This window comes from Tamandua tetradactyla, chromosome 2 (assembly GCF_023851605.1).
Source record: "Tamandua tetradactyla isolate mTamTet1 chromosome 2, mTamTet1.pri, whole genome shotgun sequence".
In the NCBI taxonomy this organism is placed as follows: domain Eukaryota; kingdom Metazoa; phylum Chordata; class Mammalia; order Pilosa; family Myrmecophagidae; genus Tamandua; species Tamandua tetradactyla.
In genome coordinates, this window is record NC_135328.1 from 176,485,631 (window position 1) to 176,506,127 (window position 20,497).

General features: G+C 41.5%; 1 protein-coding gene, 1 long non-coding RNA gene and 3 pseudogenes across 9 annotated transcripts in view; 2 read left to right on the forward strand and 3 right to left on the reverse strand.

The window, feature by feature from the left end:
• The window catches only part of LOC143674295 (uncharacterized), a 49,388-nt gene that overhangs the window by 923 nt on the left and 27,968 nt on the right, over nt 1-20,497 (forward strand). For 2 of the 3 annotated variants that reach the window (XR_013170989.1, XR_013170990.1), the window contains exons 2-3: nt 305-433; nt 18,275-18,422. This is a non-coding gene — a long non-coding RNA (uncharacterized LOC143674295). The remainder of the gene's footprint in view (nt 1-304; nt 434-18,274; nt 18,423-20,497) is intronic. The other variant, XR_013170991.1, reaches the window with a different exon arrangement.
• Nucleotides 44-3,492, reverse strand: LOC143654494 (translation initiation factor eIF2B subunit gamma-like; annotated as a pseudogene).
• Nucleotides 4,050-6,962, reverse strand: LOC143674293 (large ribosomal subunit protein uL6 pseudogene; annotated as a pseudogene).
• Nucleotides 6,963-20,497, reverse strand: part of NSUN4 (NOP2/Sun RNA methyltransferase 4) — a 34,014-nt gene continuing 20,479 nt past the window's right edge. For all 6 annotated transcript variants that reach the window (XM_077149780.1, XM_077149779.1, XM_077149777.1 and 3 more), the window contains 2 exons: nt 11,272-11,396; nt 6,963-10,656 (listed from right to left, as the gene is read on the reverse strand). In XM_077149780.1, coding sequence (XP_077005895.1) covers nt 10,380-10,656; nt 11,272-11,396 — 402 coding nt within the window. In that variant the 3' untranslated portion in view covers nt 6,963-10,379. The remainder of the gene's footprint in view (nt 10,657-11,271; nt 11,397-20,497) is intronic.
• On the forward strand, nt 12,211-16,308 carry LOC143654505 (non-histone chromosomal protein HMG-14 pseudogene; annotated as a pseudogene).

The window sequence follows — 20,497 nt, forward strand, 5'->3', positions numbered from 1 at the left end:
CCCACCCGCTGCCCCCTCCCCTTCCCGCCTCGCGGACTCTTCTTTCACCCTGTACTTCTTTATCTTTCACCTTCATCATGGCCAAAACATCCTGTACTTCTCTTATTTTGTTTTGTCACCTCCCACAGACTGGCCTCCCCAGGGTTACCCTCTCCCAGTCCTGAGCCCTTCTGGATTTTCATACCGGGAATGCCTGACCATGAGGAGTCTGGGAGTATGAAACCCTATACTGCGGAAAAAATACACACTTGTCTAAGCCTCTCTCACAGGACTTTGTGCTTTATCTCATTTATCCTCCCAATAGCCTCAGGAGGAAGACAGTTTTATTATCCTCATTTTACAGAGAAGGAAACTGAAGATTAGAGAGGTTAAGTGACGTCCAAAGCCATGCTCTTGACCACCAAGCAGTACTGCCCTGCCCTTATGGCTGTGGGTAAGGAGATTCTGTGGAATAGGGTGGAGGGAAGTGCTTTGTGATGGAAACACTGACAGAGTTCTTTCTCCTGGCTTGGTCTGTTCCTGCAGGACCACCCCTCAACCTCCTGACATGCTCCTCTGCCCCTGCCTGCTCCTGGGATTTGTGCTTTGTTCTATGTACCTCCCCCCTCAAATCCTGAGACCTTCTAATCCAAAGGCTTTTAATTTGTGGATTACAGATGGGTTTAGGGAGTGCCCAAACCTCTAAAATTATATGTAAAATGCTGTCTTTTTTTTTTCCCTGGGAAGGGACAATGCTGTTATCAGCCTGTTAGAGTTATCAACCCCAAAAAGTGAAAACACACAGAGCCCAGTTATTTCTCTCCTGTGACCTATGGCTGCCTGAATACCTAGTCCTCTACTAAGGTTGGGCTGTTGTGTCACAAGAGGAATTTATGAATAAGACTAGCAACATTGCTAACATTCCAAGCCTCTGGTCATTGCCTCTCCCACAGCCCCCATCAAGCCACAGATGACACTAGTTGAACTCTGCTGTGTTAGTTCCCTACCCTCTTCTTTTTTTTTTTAAGTTTTTTTTATTGTAAAATATAACATTTATACAAAGCAAAGAAAGGAAAAAAGCAATAAATCTTCGAAGCATGCTTCAACAAGCTTTTACAGAACAGATCCCAGGTTTGTCATGGGCTACCATTCCATCTCAGATTTTTCTTTCTAGCTGCTCCAAAAACATTGGAGGCTAAAAGGAATATTAATATAGTCATTCAGCAGCCATACTCGTTTGTTAAATCCCATTTTCCTTATTCTACCTCTTCCTTTAATCCTTCTCATAATCTGTAGCGATCTTCGGGCAATTCCTGTTCTTTTCATGAGGAGGAGTGTCCACACTAAAGGACAGGGGGATATAATTGATAATCCTAGAGAGGCTGGTCCCTCTGAGTTTCAGAATTTATCTTATCTAGGAACCCTCTGGAAATTATACATTCCAGAAAGGCAAACCTAGTGTATGAAACCTTTAAAAAGCCCTAGATATTGAGTCAACAGGAGTGATCGGGGTTTAGCAAACCATGGCAATTAGTACTAACAGAAGCTTGCATTAAGAACAGCCTCAAGAATAGTCTCTTGACTCCCTTTGAACTCTCTTGGCCACTGATGCCTTATTTTATTACAGTTTTTTCCCCCTTTTTGATCAAGAAGTCAGTGCCAGGGCCAGACTTATCTCCAGAAGTCATACTCCACATTGCCAGGGAGATTTTCACCCCTGAATGGCTTGTACCACATAGAGGGGAGGGCACTGATTTTCCTTGCAGAGTTGGGCTTAGAGAGAGAGAAACAATATCTGAGCAATAAAGAGTCTTCCTGGAAGCAACTCTTGGCCCTCGTTACGGGTAGTCTTAGCTTCTCCCCTACAAAAATAAGTTTCATAAAGGGAAGCTTCAAAATACAGGGCTTAACCAATTTTCTTGGGAGTCCCCAATGGTTGAGAGGGTACCCAGGGTTTCCCAGGTCCATACCCCTTCTCTTCTTTTTGCCTTTGGAAACCCATCTTTATTGGGAAATAAATACAGAGTCAAACAGGTGGGTCAGCCAACATCTTCAGGTTTGGGGGGCCAAGAGGAAGGAGTCTGACTTCCTTAGAACTCAGATCTCCATGAGCTTGTCATTCCCCACCATCACTTCATTTACTCTTTCAGCTGTGGCTTCAATCCTTTATCCACTTCCACCTAGGCAGTCCTTGATGTCTGCTCCCTTCTCAATCACAGCATTGTTGCTAATGACACTGCCCTGGATGCTGCTTCCTTCCTCCACAGTGACTGAGTTTATGAGAAGGCAATTAGTAATGGTAAACCTGTCTCTTATGACACAGAATGAACCAATGACAGAGTGCTTAATAGAGGATTTCTCTCCAACCTGTGTATCTGGCCCAATAAGACTGTCAACTCCAACCAAGTGTCTGCTGACAATCTGGACTGATGAATGGACCAGTGATTCTTCTGGACAGAAAATAGGCAGCAATTTGGGTACCTCTCTGTTTGCTTCCATGTAGAGTCCCAGGGTGCTCACTCATGAACAGAGGCCTTCTTTCATGATGTGGACATACCAAACTGTGACCGGGACAAATCTTCCCATCTGTCCCCTTGACAGGTATTCCCAGGAGGCATCATAGAAGAGTAGTATATTGGCTTCTTTTATAAAACTGTAAACGTCTAAGGATTTTAGCCCCTTTTTCTTTGGATCCTCCTTTTTCTTGTTGTTTCTGTTGTGAAGAAGTTGAGGAGAACTGTTTTCTCATTAGGTATGGAATCAGTTCACTCCGGGTGGAAGTGATTGAACTATTTCCAACTAGGAAATCCACAACGTATTTTCAAGCTATAGAGGTGGGCATCCACAAGGCCTGTGTTGGAAACGTATTCTAGGGTGCTTCTGCAGGATGGATCCCTTAATGACTAGCTCTTCATCCAAGTCTGCTTCATTAGCCATGAAGAGCAGCCTCTTTACTATGCTGTCCACGCCAATGAAGTCACGCTACTCCACTTCACTCAAGAAAGGCTTATGCCATCCAGAACACCTCTGTTAGCTGGAAAGGAAAGTGGCTGGCATCTGCTGGGGTCTCTAGCTTCTGGACATCTCTGTAGCTGGAAAGGCACCTGGTGATGTTTGTTAGCTTTCTCTCCTGGCTTCTCATTTGAGAAGGCTTCCCCGGGGGGTATCTTCCTTCTGCATCTCCAAAGGTCTCTGTTTACATGGGCTCTCCCTACCCCTTCTTTTTGTTTTGGATTTCAGGTGCACAAAAGAGGATTAGCTGGGGGTGCAAGGATAGTTCAGTGGTAGAATTCTCGCTTGCCGTGTGGGAGACCCAGGTTCGATTCCCAGTCATGTGCTTCCCCAAAACAAACAAAGAAGCAAAACAAACAAAAACCCGGGAGACCCGGAGGCGGTTCCGCACCTACCGGGGCCGCCTTCCCCTGGAAGAACTTCCCTGCTTTCTCCTTGGATCCCGACGCCTCGGCTGCAGATCAAGCGAGACTCCCCTCCAACCATCAGGGGCCTGCGCATTGGGGGCTCAGGAGTTTCCTGATTTCATAGAGGGGGAGCCAGCGGCGTGCGAAGGCGGAGCGGGACGGCAAAGCCAAGCAAACCCAGTCCATCCCCCGCGCTCAGTTTAGCACGCGGGTTACGTGTTGGTCCCCCGGGTTGAGAGCCAAAGTCCAAAGAGTCCCCGAAGCGTGCCAGCTGGAACACAGTGTCTCCGGGCGTTGGGGAGGCAGCCGGGACAAAGAATGCTGGTTTGAGCCCCGCTCCGGCCCGTGAGCTTGGGACTTAGCCCCTTCTGGGGCCAAAAGTCAGCTTTAGAAGCCACCGGGACCTGTTTTTCTTTTTCCTGTACCCGCCCTAGCACGGGGCTCAATGTGGAATTCCCTTGCAGAGCTCTCAGGCCAGAATGGAAAGCAACTGCGTGGGAAGCTTAGCCCACCTCCTTCTAATCTGAGCCCCATCTTACTGTTCCTTGTGACCCGGCTGAGGATGGGAAGGACAGAGCCGAGCAGAGCTGAGGGCAGGGCAGAAGCCTCAAGTCAGGCCTTCTCCCCGAGCCTAATCGCACATCTGCGGTTGCTGCACATGACCTGCGCCTTTGAATGGTTCCTGTGACTCTGCTCATGCCATAGGCTGCCTAGAGAAAGCCCTTACTCCCTCCACTTTGCCAATATCCTTCCCTTCTGTGCTTCCAAAACAAGCTCCAAATGTAAACACTATTTGTCAGTTTTTTAATTCTTAGCATCAACCTATGAATACAATCCAGAATGATTCATCACAGTTAGACAACAGAATGTAAACATTATTAACCTTGGCAATATACACTGGACAGTAGCTGAGAGGTAAGGGAGGAGCTGATATCCTTACTTACAAATTGAGCTGTCAAGAGATCCTGTCTATTGGTTATGGAATATGAAATAAAGAGGCATTTAAAGTTACAAAGGTAGCCACTCTATGTACAGAGATAACAGTAAAACCATATAGGACAAAAAACTATAATTGGGAGGACTTGGGGAGGTATAACATCCTTTTAGATAGAAAAATCAAGAAAGTGCAGAATAAGTATGTGCTGGTTTGTAAGGATGTATGTCCCCTAGAAAAGCCATGTTTTAATCTAAATCCCATTTCATAAAGGCAGAAAAATCCCTATTCAATACTATATGTTTGAAACTGTAATCAGATCATCTCCCTGGAGATGTGATTTAATCAAGAGTGGTGTTAAGCTGGATTAGGTGACGACGTGCCTCCACCCATTTGGGTGGGTCTTGACTGGTTTACTGGAGTCCTGTAAAAGAGGAAACATTTTGGAGAATGATAGATTCAGAGAGAGCAGAGAATGCTGCAGCACCACGAAGCAGAGTCCATCAGCCAGCGCTTTGAAGATGAAGAAGGAAAACGCCTCCTGGGGAGCTTCATGAAACAGGAAGCTAGGAGAAGAAGCTAGCAGATGACGCCATGTTTGCCATGTGCCCTTCCAGATGAGAGAGGAACCCTGACTGTTTTCACCATGTGCCTTTCCACTTGAGAGAGAAACCCTGAACTTTATCGACCTTCTTGAACCAAAGTATCTTTCCCCAGATGCCTTTGGTTGGACATTTCTATAGACTTGTTTTAATTGGGACATTTTTCTCTGCCTTAGAACTGTAAACTCACAACTTATTAAATTCCCCTTTTTAAAAGCCAAAAACAAAAACAAAAACAAAAACAAAAACCAACCAAACAAAAATTCAACAAATGGTGCTGCAATAATGGGATACTCACTTGGCAAAATAATGAAACGTGACTCTACCATACAGCATACAAAAAAAAAGTGGATTAACCATAATCCTTGTTCATGACACACTTTTATGCAGGGGTTTTGTTTTTTTTCCAAATAGCATCTTTCCAAATTAAAAGATGCTTTACTGCATCTTTAAAATTAAATAGGTCTGGTATCTTGTTTCCATTGCTGCAGAGCTCCTTAGATCTTATTCATCAGCCTGCTGAACTATTCCTTTTTCCAAGACATAGATACCATCTAAAATTTTTCTTATATCCCATTTTTAACTATTATGGCTTTCTGAATCAAAGCAGCTGAATTTGATACAAGTTCAATGTCATTTCCTTCCAGAATTAACTCATCTTTCTGGGCTTGAGATACTAAACAGGCAACACCTGGCCTCATCCAAACCCTACAGATGTATTTTTCACCCAAGAAAGTTCAGATTTCAACCAGAGACCCACTCTCTTGAATAACGTTGATGGGGAAGTGAGCACACACAGACGTCATCTTGTAACGGAAGCCTTTATATGTTCTGTACATGGCTACAGATATGTGAACTGTAGCCAGTTCCTTTTTATTTCCCCACCATTTGTCAATCCGAAGCCTCTCTTTTTCTTCGTAGACTGAGTTCTATATTGATTTGATTGAAGTTCCTATGCAGGGTTCCTCAGAGGCCCTTCACAATAACTGTGTCCCTTCAGCATGATATCGACATTTTCGGGAATGTTGACAGTCTGATTGCTGAGAATGGTCTTCATTCTCGCAGTAGATGCAGCAAAAAGAGCTATGAATGGTTTTTTACTAATTTAGTTGTTTTTAATAATGTAGTAAGCACCTAACATGAAAGCTAGTAGACTGACAATAATCCATATCTTACTATATGTCCTCTGCAGTTCCATGCTATCCCCCAGGCCCAAGGGAATCATTGTTCTGAATTCCACAGTGATAAACATTCTTCCTTTTTCACATAGTTTTACTGTATATATGTTCTTTAAAATTTTTTAAATTCTTAGTTGTATTTAACTTTATAGTTTCACTGGTCCTCAGAGAAATGGAAATAAAAACCACAATGAACTACCAAGACACACCCACTATAATGTCTAAAGAAAGACTGACAATACCAAACGTAAGCAAGGAAGTCGTGTAACTGCGACTCTCATACATTGCTGACAGTAATGCAAAATGGTAGAGCCACTTTGGAAAACAGAATGGCAATGTAACCTGTGCCCTGCTGACAATGGTGCTACCTGAGCCCTGATCTAGGTTCACGGACCTCACTGCTAAAGGAATTTAGACAAACAGGAGGGCCAGTGGGAATAAGAAAGTTTATTAAAAAAAGAGAATAGGGCGGGCCATGGTGGTTCAGCAGGCAGAGTTCTCGTCTGCCATGCCAGAGGCCTAGGTTCAATTCATAGTGCCTGCCCATGCAAAAAAATAAAAAGAGAGAATACATGTTAAAGAGGTTAATATGGATGTGCCCAAGGGAGCGACAGGCAGCGTGTGGAGTGGGTTAGCTTGTTTTATACGAAAATTTTACTTGTGGCAGGTTGGTTTCCATAGTAACCTTTGGATGCCAGGTGTTTTCTTTGCTCTAGGAGGAGACAATTATCAGAATTTGTGGTTTGCTCTCACATACCTGAAATTTGTCTTTGTGCAGATGTTTAACAATCTTTATGGCCCTATGCTTCCTATCATTAACTAAGAATTTGCTCTGGGTCCATGATTTTTATAGTTTGGGAAGGTTCTGATGGTTTTGGGAGGTTTTCAGGGCTTTAGGGAAATTTTTGTCCCAGGAAATTTGCAGTTTGTACTAGTTCCTTTGGAGCTAGATAAGAAGTAAGGGACTTGCGGTTGTCTGGTAACTCAGAGCTGGATAGGAAACCAGGGACTCGCAGTTGTCTGATTTTATCCTGCTTCAGTAGTACCTTATAAAGTTAAACATACATTTACCACATTATCCAGGGAATACTCCTAAGTATTTACCTAAGAATAAGGGGGAAAAAAATGTCCACACAAAAAATGTGCATATTAATATGCTTAGCAGCATTACTCACGTAAAGAGTAATCACCCAGTGAATGGATAAACAAATTGTGGTATAACTATATGGAATATAATTCAGCAAGAAAAAGGAACAAAATATTATTACACAGAACAAAATGAATCTCAGAAACATTATACTACGTCAAAGAAGTCAAACACAAGACTATGTACTATATGATTCCATTTATAGTTTTTTAAATTTAAATTTTTTTGCAAAAATTTCCCAAGGTCAGATAATTTCACCAGACTTCCAAAGCATACCCACATAAGGCTTTTATTTAAAGGCAAAGGATACAGTGCAGCAAGAGAAAGAATGCAGACAAAGATTAGGAATTAGAGAGATAGCCGATGTGCAAGCTCCCCAGGGTCCTTATTTGCACATGACAGCATCCTGCTGTCTTTGGACTGAATCACCATGATCTGTGTGAAGAATCCTGACTTTGGAAGAGTTCAAATTAGAAGTTCTAGAAGGGCTTTTATACTGCTCTGGTCATGAAATCATTCCAGGCATACTTAACTGGTTGTTAGGTCACTTGCAAACCATCAGTAAAGAAACCCTGGAGGTCAACAAGGGAGTTTCAGACTTTAACAACACATCATAAACCCCAATGCCCTTATCTTGGCCAAGAGCAAAAACCCAGGCATCCAGGTATCCCCAGAGATAAAGTTGGAGCTTTTCGATACAGCTGTTTAAATAAACTCTATCTTAAGCAAGATGAAACTCTAGAATAGGCAAAATCTAGTAATGATAGCAAATCAGTAGTTGTCTAGGACTAGGGATGGGTGAAGGGGATCAAGTGCAAAGGAGCACAAAGAAACATTTTTGAGAGATAGAATTATTCTTTATCTTGTTGGTGGTGGTAATTACATTATTATATATACTGAAATACATCAAAAATACATTTTAAATTGGTGAATTTTATTGTAATAAAAAACTAATAAGAGGGCGGGTCACAGTGGCTCAGCAGGCAAGAATGCTTGCCTGCTGTGCCTCAGGACCCAGGTTTGATTCCCGGTGCCTGCCCATGTGAAAAAAAAAAAGAAAAACTAATAAGAGAAATAAATTGTTTTTTAGAAAAGGGCATCATGATACATTTAATCATCTGGGACTTAACTTTCTTCATTTTATATTTTATTGCTAAGATTCATCCATATTATTATATCACTATGGTTGTTTTGACAGCTGTATAACATTCCAGTTTATCTACTCTTGTTAATACGCATGAGTTGTTTCTAGATTTTTGTCTTGTGAAGAGTGCTGCTATGAGCATTCTTGTGCACGTCTCCTTGTGTACATTTTGAGTTTCTTTTGGATTTAACCCTAGTATTGGAATGACTGGGTTGTAAGGTTGATGAATGTTCAATTATAGGAGATAAACTGTTTTCCAAAGTAGTTTTCTGTTTTTCTTAGCTGGGTCTCTCTATCCTCAATTAGACTATGATCCCAGGACAGGAGACGATCTCCTCTTGAATTATCATTGCTAAGTATTCTATTAGTATCCTGGTAACCCAGAAGACTAACGGCAGAAGTTCAGCCTGACAGCATCAGCAAATACCAAGTGCAGAGTTAACAGCACGCAGGGAACATATGTCATGCATGGAGGCTGGGTTAGGGTCCTACTCAGAGCACCAGCCAAGCTCCCTATGACTCCATCTTCCTAGCTTCACAGTCTGGAAGTGTTCCAAGACCGTTAGTTAAAATGCAAATTTCAAGAAAGGAGAAGGCTTAAACTCTTCTAAAGACATTACAGCTGATACGTCTAGTACCGAAGCACGGATTAGCAGAAAAGGGAGTGGCATAAAAAGGAAGAGGAGGGATAAGAGAAGTGGGAAGACTCAAGAAACCAAGTATTTTAAAGTTGTACACATTCTTCTGCTCAAGGGCCAATTTTCCAGAAAAAAAAAAACATTTTTTTTTAATTCAAAAAGCAATTTATCTGCAAGTGACCAAAAGCATTTTTTAATATCCCTCCCATTAAAGGAACATCCTCTTTTAGCTAAAATTACAACAGCTAGCATGCAATAAGTGAATGATGTAATGTTGCCCCAAAATACCTGCTGTATAAGGCGTGTCTCTGTTTTGCTAGGGGAAGAGCTCTGAGAGGTCTGGGAGTGGGCCAAAAGAACTGGCACCAGAGCTCAAGAACAACAACATCAAAAAAAATCAAATTTTAACAAAACAAAAAAGATACTAGGAGGTTTCTAAGTGCTCAGAAAGCAGGAGGAGAGATGCCACTCTGAATGATAAGGAGGACTGGTTATCTCCCACAATCCGAAATGCTGTATCTCCAGCATCTACCTAGCTACCCATTATAGAGAAGCTTAAGGAATACTTGCTAGATGAGTTAACAAGGGAAGAAATACACAAAGAGAATTACAGCCCTGTGACAAAAGCAGCTTCCTTAGCTATATTTGAGAAGCAGTGCCTGTGACAGAAGGAGAAATGGCTGGAATTATTTAGCTTAGAAGAACTTTCTCAATATGAGTCAGCAGGTAGATTATTATGTATTGGTTTATCATTTTAGTTACTTGTTTCTTAAATTTGCTCATAATGCCATAAGGAGGTAGGCTTGTTTGGGTCACAGGCTGCTCATGACTGATCAAGTGGAGCTCGCCTTAAGTGTGAGGTAGGTTCCATAACCAGGCTAAGGTCCTGAACTTTGGGGTGGCTATCCCTAGGAGGAAGTGCTCAGCAACAACTGCTAGTACAAATGAACCAACAGTATTTGATTGGACTGACATGAGGTTCCCAACTATAGTCCCAGCTCTGTGGAGTTTCAACAATTTCCTGGGTAAATATTAGAGTTTAATGTGTGAGCTTGCTCACTGGCTCCTTTTCTTAAAGCTCCTAGTGGGGCAAGAACCTTTAACATAGGCTTGGACACAGGTGGGGAGCCATGGGTGAGTTAGCAACCTCCTGGGGTTCCACAACTGAAAAGTAGGACAGAAAAACTCCTTCCTCCTACTGCTAAAAACTACAGAAAAATTGAACAGGATAGAGATAAGACCCAGAGTGCATCTGTGCCACTGGTCTCAGTTTCTGGTGCCCTCCAACAGTGTATGACCTTTGTTTTTCCACACCAAGGCCTCAGGGACAGGATGATGCTATGTCAGCCTACACATTTTGCAGAAGTACATAGGCCCAAAATTGGCAAGGAGGTTTGGTATTACCAGTTCCCCCATCTGGCACAATGGGGAAAAATAGAATGTGTCCTTGAAGCATTTTCGGAAATGAGTCAGGTCTTCCACTTGAATGTCAATGCTGTATCGATTAGCCAGGAGCTCAATTGTGCCTTGCACCACATACTCATTCTGTAAGTGTGAGAGTGAGCAGGTAGAATAGACAACATGGCCTCCTGGTTTGGTGGCAAGGAGTCCAGCCCTGAAACCAGAAAGAGAGAGAAGCAATTAATTAGTGAACATCCCAGCAGTGGAAGGGAAACAGAGGACGTAGAAAGACTACGAGTCTACTGTGGGATGGACAGCTGGATCAGACAGTCTCTGAAGTCCCTTACACAATGGCACACCCTGAAGTCATTCTCAAGGCAGCGAGCAACCCTACCCTACTCCACTATCTCTCCTCCTGTAAGATTTCTTGAAATGATCCCCGCAGCTCTGAATCTGGTTATGGACCAAACTCTGATGCCAGCAATGAGATTGAGCTCTTACCTCACCCCATAAAGCCTTGACCTCAGTAGATATTTTTTGGACAATGTGCTACTCACTGCTACTGGGAGTAGCATGAAATAACAGAACATAAAGGAATCTATATAATCTACCCTGCTGTGTATATCCTATTAGATATCTTAGATATCCTATTATGTTTCAGAGAAGGGCAATCCCATGATGTCTGTCTCCTTCAGGCAGATTCCTAGCCAGAAGACCATGCTATGAGAGATGATCTTGGCAAGAGCTTCCAATCCCCCAGTCCTCCAGTGACCGAACTCCGAGAGCACTCTAGCATAAAGTGTGGGCCTTTTATAAATCTATCACTCACGCAAGAAGCTGCACTTGCAGCATAGGCAACATCTGACGCTCCTTCTTCCTTGACCGCTGAAAAATGTTGTTCTCTTCTTCATAAAGGGAGTGGCGATCTGTGGTACAGGGCACATCTACCAGCACCTGACCAAAGGTGTTAAAGGGAAAAGCATTAGAATTCCTTACAGGCTCCTCCCCCTAAGGTCAAGGGTGTTTGAGGTCCCTGGCCTGGGAGGTTTCGTGGAGTACTCCCTCTGCCTATACCTCTATTTCAGAGTACATGACAAAATTTCTCATTATAACTTGGTAGACAATTGTGAAATAATGAGTGGGGAAACTAGTCAGAAAAGAAAACAAAAGAAACCCAAATTAACTATAATTAAAATTGATATCAACCTACAGAAAAGTCTTGCCTTCTCCCCTTTATAACAACATGGTGTTTTCTCTGTGTCTGTCTTTTCTCTTTTTCTTACAAGATCACCAGCCAGACTGGATGAAAGGTCCCCCCTATTCCATATGACCACATCTTACCTAATTATATCTGCAATGATTCTATTTCCAAATAAGGTCACATTCACAGGTAGTAGGAATTAGAACTACAACATATCTTTTTGGAGTGCCATTCAACGCATAACAGTCCATCCTCTTCACCCCAGAAAATCCATGTCCTTTCCATATGCAAAATACAAAAATACAAATATAAAATACAATTCACCCAATTCCAATATCTCCCAAAGTCTTAACCCATTCCAGCATCAACTCTAAGTCCAAAATCTTATCTGAATATGACAACTCAAAAATCCCAAATTGGACTTCTGAGAAAATGATGGAGCAGAGTAGATTGAAGTCACCCCTGTTCTGTGGTATAAGATAGGGGAAGGGAAGAGAATGACTTGGACTGTGAACGTTGGGATGTGCTTACAGGATGTTTGGGGAAGTAGAGAGGCAGGGGATCGGGATGGGGAGAGCAGGTGGGTTGGATTGGCCGTGATGCCCACCGCTGGTGGGCAGTGGCACACAAGGAGGTACAGATCAGAGGGAACTAGCTGCCCCTCTACTCCAACCTGGCCCCACTACTAGATGGGGAAACCTCCCCAAACAACGCCACAGCCAGTGGCGCCCATAAGAAGCTTGGAGACGACTTGGCTGTCAGATGTAAAGAGCTGTACCCTGGGTGCTGGAAGCAGTTGTCCAGCCCAGTACTGTGACTGCTCCCCAGGTGCCTCCTTGACTGCCGACTGCCAGGGGCCAGAAGCAGCTCCTCTGTAGTGCACTCTCCAATCCTGACTACAGTCAGTAGGGGCGGGCCTGAGGGGAGGAGGTGCCTCAGGAACACCACCTGCTGGTGAGAAGCAGTAAGTGCAAGCAGGCAAGCTCCATATCTGCCTAGTTTTTTTCTTTTTCCTGTTTTCCCTTCTTTTTAAAAAATATGTATTTCTATATATGTATTTTTATTAGTAGGGTTATTGCTATTTATTTAATTTAATTTAATTTATTTCCTTTTTTTTCCCTGTCTCTTCTGCGGGCACCAGTCTGAGTTTATTTCGCAGCATGGGAGAAGACTCTCCTGTTGACTCTTAAGAACACCTAGGTCTGGGACTGAGACTCCTTAAAGGTTTTTTGTATTAAGTTTACCTTCATGGAACCCATAACTCCCGGAGCGTTCCTGGGTCAGAGAAATCCTGAAACCCAGAGGGACCAGCCTCTACAAGATTACCAATTAATTACATCCCCCTATTCTTTAGTGTCGACTCCCGTTTTCAACATGAAAAACTCAAAATAGGCATTGCCTAAAGGTCCCTAGAGACTGGGAGAAGGATTAAAGGAGGAGGAGGAGGTATAACAGAGAAAATAGGATTTCACAAACGAGTATGACTGCTGAATCACTATATTAATATTCCTTCTAGCCTCCAATGTTTGGGAGCATCTAAAAGGAAAAATCTGAAATGGTGGAATGGTAGCCGATGACAAACTCTGTGATCTGTTCTGTAACTACACATTGAAGAGTGCTTTGAAAATTACTGCTTTTTCTTTCTTTGCCTTGTATACCTGTTACACTTTACAATTTTTTAAAAAACGTTAAGAAAAAAGAAGCTAAAGGAGGATGAGGTCCAGACTAGGGGAAATTCCTCTGCCTGAATTTACTAATGCTACAAATAACTTACCTGAACTCTTCAGGATATCAACACACAAATTGCTGGCCAAGATGAGCGTATCTGTGAGCCAGATTTTGCCAACTGGCTGGATATGAGAACAATGAGGTATCCCATGAGCCAGGTTCAGCAACAACATAATAAATAAACTAGAAATTTACTGGAGAAAGTTCTCCCCTTTTCAATACACAGACATACACGAGTATCACATGCATGTGTTATTCTGTAATTGGACACTGTTTCCTATTTCCATCACTGTGAGCATATTATCTAATCTGTAGAATTTCTTTAAACCAGAGTAATCAAGTTTCTTTTGTATCTCTCACTTTACATCCACTATACAACTCCCATCCTCAAGGTCACACTGTGGTCTATGAGTATCTGGCATGTAGCAAAATACTCAATAAACACAAACTCTTCTGAAAAAATAAAAGAAAAAAGTCCTAAATCTCATCTAAATCATCTAAGTCACATATGGATGAGACTCTGTGCATGGTCTTTCCTGGGGCAAAATTTCTCTTCATCTGTAGACTTGTGGAACCTAGAAAACAAATTATCTGCTTCCAAAATCCAATGGTGGAACAATAGGATAGGGAGAAATTGAAAGGAAAACTGGGGCCACAATCCCAAACAAGTTTGAAACCCAGAAGGGAAAGTCCTATTAGATTTCAAGGCCTGAGAATAATCCTCTGTGGCTTGATGCTCTGTCCTGTGGGCACATTGGGATGGCAGTCCCACATCTTGGCCCACTGAGGCAGCTGTGGCCTACTCTTTATGACTTTTGCATCCTTAGTTCTATCCTTGAAGTCACTCTTCTTTTATTTCCTCCCATCTGTGTCCCTTTTAGTCCAGGCTGGCAGTGTTCCTGCTAGTATAAAATTCTTAAAAAGTTGTTGGTTTCCCCTACAATTTACAGGGCATCCAAGCCATCAGACATGAGGGATCTTCAAAGATCTTTCCTGGATAACCCCATCTGTATTCCTGACTTCTCCTGAGCTGGTTAAATGGATCCATAAATCATATGCCTAATCTCTTTAGCAAACAGTTGTTCAGCCACACTCTTGGCCCCATTTCCTGAGCATGCTACCTGGATTGGCTGAAAATTTTATAAATCATCATATTCTGGCTCCTTTTTTTCTTAACAAGTCATTCCTCAATTTATCACTTTCCTCTACCGTTTTAATATAAGCAGCAAGGAGAAACAAGGCCATACCTTCCGCACTTGGAAATCTCCCAGCTAAATATCCAAGTTCATCGCTAATAAGTTCTACTTTCTACCCAACAGTAAAACAAAATTCAGCTAATATTTCTGCTACTTTATAACAAGGATTGCCTTTCCCTGCAGTGTCCAATAGCATGTTCCTCATTTCCTTTTAAGGTTTCACCAGAGGTATCTCTACTGTTCTTATTTTTACCAACAGTCTCTTCAAGGCAATTTAGGCTCTTTCTACCATGCACTTCAAAATTCTTCCAACCACTACCCAATTCTAGTCCACTTCCACATTCTGTTACAGAAGCAATCCATTTCATGGTATCAGGATCTATACGTAGTAGTGAGGTTCAGGCGTCTACTTGGCCAGGTGATGTTGCCCAGTTGTTCTGTTGCTGTGGACTCATTCATCAGCATGTAAAATCCATCTATGGCTGATTATAACCGCAGTCAGCAAAGGGGAGTACATTCTGCAATGTGTGACATTTAATTATCTGGAGGCTTAAAAGGAGAGCTCAGAGCTGACACAAATTGATGTTTGGAGATGCAGAAGGGAAATGCCCCAGAGGAAGCCATTTGAACTCAGGAGCCAACAGAGAAGACCAGGAGATGTTGCAGTGTGCCTTCCCATGTGACAGAGAAACCCAGAGGACAGCCAGCTGCCTTTCCTCCAAGGAAATGTAAATTTTGTAACCAAATAAATCCCCTTTATAATAACCATCCATCTCTGGTGTGTTGTATTCCAGCAGCATTGGCAAACTAAAACACTCTTATTAGTTCCCTAGGGGTACTGTAACAAAGTACCACAAACTAGGTGGCTTAGAATGACATAACTTTATTGTCTTACAGTTCTAGAGACTAGAAGTCTGAAATCAAGGTGTTGGCATGGCCATTCTCCCACTGAAACCCATAGGGGAGGTTCCTTCCTGTGTCTTCTAGCTTCTGGTGCTTGCCAACAATCTCTGGAGTTCCTTGGCTTGTGGATGCAGAACTCCAACTCTGCCTCCATCTTCACATGGCCTTTTCTTGTGTGTCACCATATTCACATGATGTTCTCTCTGTGCCCACCAGTCAAGGCTCTCCTACAGCCCCTGCCATGGGTCCCAGTAGATAAGGCAGAGGGCGGAGCAGCAGCAGCCAGTAGTTCAGATTCATAAAGGTTCTTGGTGCACCATGACCCACAGCACCCAGCACATACTCTCCCCATCACCAAGACACCCAAAACAAAGGTCAGCTCAGTGGAAAGGGTAGTAAAGGAGGAGCCCAAGAAGAGATTAGCGAGGTTGTCAGCTAAAACCACTCCTGCAAAAGTGGAAATGAAGCCCAAAAAATAGGTAGTAGGAAAGGATAAATCTTCAGACCAAAAAATACAACCAAAAGGAAAAGAAGGAACAAAAAGAAAACAGGCAGAAGTAGCTAAACAAGAAACCAAAGAAGATTTACCTGCCAGAAATGGAGAAACTAAAAATGAGGAGAGTCCAGCCTCGGATGAAGTGGGAGAGAAAGAAGCCAGGTCTGATCAATATCATATACCATGTTTTATCAGTGGTCCCTGTTTCTTCCTTTTTGTACAATCCAGAGGAATATTTTTATCAACTATTTTGTAAATACAAGTTTTTAGTAGCTCTAGAAACATTCTAAAGAGATTAGAATCCCATCTTATGCCATTTATTTCAGTGTAAACGCTTTTCTTTTAAGAGGTGAAATCATTTGCTGATTGTTTATTTTTTGGTACAACCAGAAAACAGTGGGATATTGAATTATGGCAGGCTTTGATTGTCTTGGATGTCAACTTAACATTTCAGGGTAGGGGGAGCAGTTTTTGAATATATATATATATATATAATACATATACTAAATGGCAATTTGGAGTCACAGCCATGCATTTAATATGTCCATGCTTTTTATAATTGTTTCTTAAGGAAAACTGTTCCCTGATCTTGGCTCTCTCTGACAGAACTGTGTGTACTCTGTAACATCCTTGATCAAAGCAGTCCAGTTTTCCTACTAACTTTGTATGTGCTGTGGAAGATTAGAAATTTTAGCATGTAGTATGTATGCTATTAAATTGTGAATTAGTGGGACTTACAATTTAACAGCTTATAAACATTTAAAGATTTTGGTACTTGATATCCTCTTAAGGAAAATTTACCTCCAAATTTTACTTGGAGAGTTATTGGGATAACTTGAGAAAAGAATCAAAACTACATGCTTTTTTTAAGATTTTTTTTTTAAGTACACAGGAATCCAACCCAGTTCTCCTGCATGGAAGGTGAGCATTCTACTACTGAATGACCCATGCACCCTTTTTCAGATTTTTTTATACATACAATAAGAATTGTACAAATTGTTCATAACATTTATGTACATACCTTCAAAACAATAAAATTTCAATTATGGAATTAAAAAAAAAGACACAAATCATATTGGATAGGGTCCACACTTCTTCAGTATGACCTCATATTAATTAATTACTTCCTAATGACCCTATAAATAAGGTCACATTCACAGATACTGGGGATTGGGGCTTCAACATATTTTCAACATAATTTGAATTGTGAGGGAACACAATTCAACCATGACAAATGCCAAGAGGGTGACTAATATACTGAATAACAGGATCAGGATTCAAAATTATATTATGTTAAAAAAATTATATTTATGTTCAAACAATAAGTCAGATCCAATATGGAAAAGTTTTAAAGGGAGAAATGTAAAGTCTCATTCATGTATTACAAGTCTACTCTGTGCTAAGCACTAGGGAAAATGGGCAAAAAAATTCTTTTAAGTTCTAGATTTATATTTCAAAAAAGTAAAAACATCTATGGAAGAGATCTGTAAGGTTTTTTTTAAGCACAAACTCCAAGTAAATTAATATTGACCCAATGTTCAATATTGGATGTATCTCTAGGCTGCATGAATTCATACAGTGCATAGAGAATAAGGGAAATGCTTACCTATACCCTGAGCTAGTCAGGACTTATTTCAAGAACTGTGATGGGAACATAGGGAAAAGAGATAATAGCTAAATGGAGCTGTCCGGAGAAGAGCCACTGGGATGTTCTAGAAATCAGATAATAGAAGAAGTGAATACCTTCTGTTCACAGCCATATGGTAAACTGGATATCTTGAAAACCCTTTTAAGAGAAAATAACTAAAAAGACTGGGTAAAATAATTTTTTTTAAAATACTTGTAAATGCATAGCTCACAGAAAATTAGAGAAATCCTCAAAGCCAAAAAAAAAAAAGTAGGAGTACAAATCTAGGGAGTATTAAAGGAATTCCAAATTGACTTCAGGCCCTGGGTTACAAAAGGGCTTCAAGCAAAGGAGGTACATAAGGTGAGTACCTCATGCTGCCACAACAAGACTGCAGGAATATGCAGCTTGGAGATCAAGACTTAAAGGAAACAGATAAGAAAAAGAAGCCTAAGTTCTGACTAATCAGTTTTGGACAAGTTTCCTTCTGCCTCAAGGTTCCCATGAGCCACCAGTACAGAACTTGCCTAACAACTGCCATTTACCTTCTTTTTTTTTTTTGAGTATAAATGCCCAATGTCCCATCCCCACCCCAAAGGATTTGGAACACCTGCTTTTACTTGGTGTTGCCCAATCTGCAAACTGTTATACTGTTAATAAAACTCTCTTCTTTCTATTTAGAGTGGCAGTTCTTTACACAATTTTGAGGTCAGAAGTGGGATCTGAAGACACTCTCCTTCAGCCTCTGAGGTCTCTGTGGGACATGGATGTTGGAACCCACTCAGCACTTGAGGCTCTTAATTTCCCCCAGAATCTTCAAAGGTCAAAGGTAATTTTTCTCAGATCTGAGTTGTTTCCTTGTGTTGCAGTTCTTAATTTCCAGTTTGTTAACGCAAGTTTAGAGTTTAGGTAATTACCTTTGTTTACCATCTTGGTCATGGGTGCCAGCAGTTCAAAAAAGGCTTTTAACTTCCTTTTGGGAACTCGAGTCTACTACATGTTCAAACACTGTGGTGCTTGTTACTGTTTGCTTTTGGGCGAATGGCAAAAATTTCACTCAGGATAGCCTGTCCAATAAATGGCCAATCTGGGGATCATAAACTTGTAGTTTTACAATTTTAAGTAGAAAATTGTGGTTCTAAGACAAGATAAGTACAACAGAATGCTTAATTCAGTTGGCATTTAAGAGGCTTCAAAACGGGTTCGAGATCCTTAAATTGTATCCCTAAAAGATACTATTTCTAAATTATCTCAAGCTAATCAGGAACTAAAATCCCAAATGTATATCCTAAATTCCAGTGTCCATTCCTTCTGCTCTACCACCTCTATATCCTCCTTTGCCAGCTTGCCATCTGAGCCCTTCACCTATTCTTCTTATTCACTATCTGAAAGGAATTTCTACTTTAAGCCCCATCTGCAAAGGCCCTCAACATAAAACCTGCAGAAAACACCAACTCGGATTGCATTGAGAGGCCTGACAAACTACCTAGACCCCTCAATCTAAGGCCAGATTCCAGATCACAACTTGTGTTGGTTTGTTAATGCTGCCAGAATGCAATATACTAGAGATGAAACAGTGTTTAAAAAGGAATTTATTAGGTTGCAAGTTTACAGTTCTGGGGCTGTAAAAATGTTCAAAATAAGACATCCAGAAACAGATACCTTGGTTCAAGGAAGGCCAATCTGGGAAGGCACGCAGCTGGTGTCTGCTGGTCCTTGTTCCTGTTGTTGCTTCCAGCCTCAGATTCCAGTGGTTTCCTCTGGTGTCTGTAGGCCTTCACTTAGTTCTTCCAGAACACAACTCTGGGTTCTGGCTTGCTTAGCATCTCATGGGAAGGCACATGGCAACGTGTGCTGGGCTCTGTCCATGTTTAGGCATCTGCTCTCTCTGTCAGCACTCCAAGTATCTCCAAACATCCAGGTCTCCGTCAGCTCTGAATTAACTGTTCTCTAAGTGTCTACATCCAAAATGTTTCCCCTATTAAAGAATTCCAGTAAACTAATCAAGACCCACCCTGGGTGGGTAGAGTCATAGCCCCATCTAATCAAAAGGCCACACCCATAATTGGGCATGCCACATCCCCACGCAGATCATCTATCAAAAGTTTCCACCCTACAATATCCAATCAGTACTAAAAGAAATGGCTGCCCTACAATTTGGATCAGGATTAAAATATGGCTTTTCTGGGGTACATAAAAGTTGCAAACTAGCACACAGCTAAAGAATTCCCTAAGCTAAAGGAAGACCCTCAAAAATTTACTGAAGAATTTCACCTCTTATTCCAGGCCTGTCAACCAGGCTTGCTGACCTTTTTCAACTCATTCATTTGTCAGTCAGGTCTGGAGACCCCAGGATTAGAATGGCAAAATGGAAGGGCCCAGAAAAAATATGACCCTTAAAGTAACTCCCTTCACTGTAGCTTGAGCTAAAATCATATATCAATTGTTAGATGACATTTCTAAGTCCTTTTCCAGAAAGATTAATTGGGCCAAGATCCAAGGCTAGAAGCATGGTAAGGACAAACCTGTCTTCGACTTTCAATAAAGACTAGCAAAAACATTTGCCAAACACTCTGGCCTAACACTAGATTAATCCAGGAGGCAGAGTTGCTTTTAATGTTATGTTTGTCAAGGCCAACCTTGGCTACAATATTAAAAATAACTGTCCCTATTACTAAGAAGACAAATTTAATCAAACAGTTGGCTTGTACTCTAGAAACACAGGCTACTACATAGACAAATTACTTGCTTTACAATTAAAACAACTGCAGGCCACTCCTCAATCTTCCCATACCCCAAGACCTCCTGGGTTCTGTCATTATTGCAAAAAACTTAAGGCACTGGAAAAGAACTGCTTTAAATTAAAAAGCAAATGTCACAACAATGCTGTCAATCTACATCCTC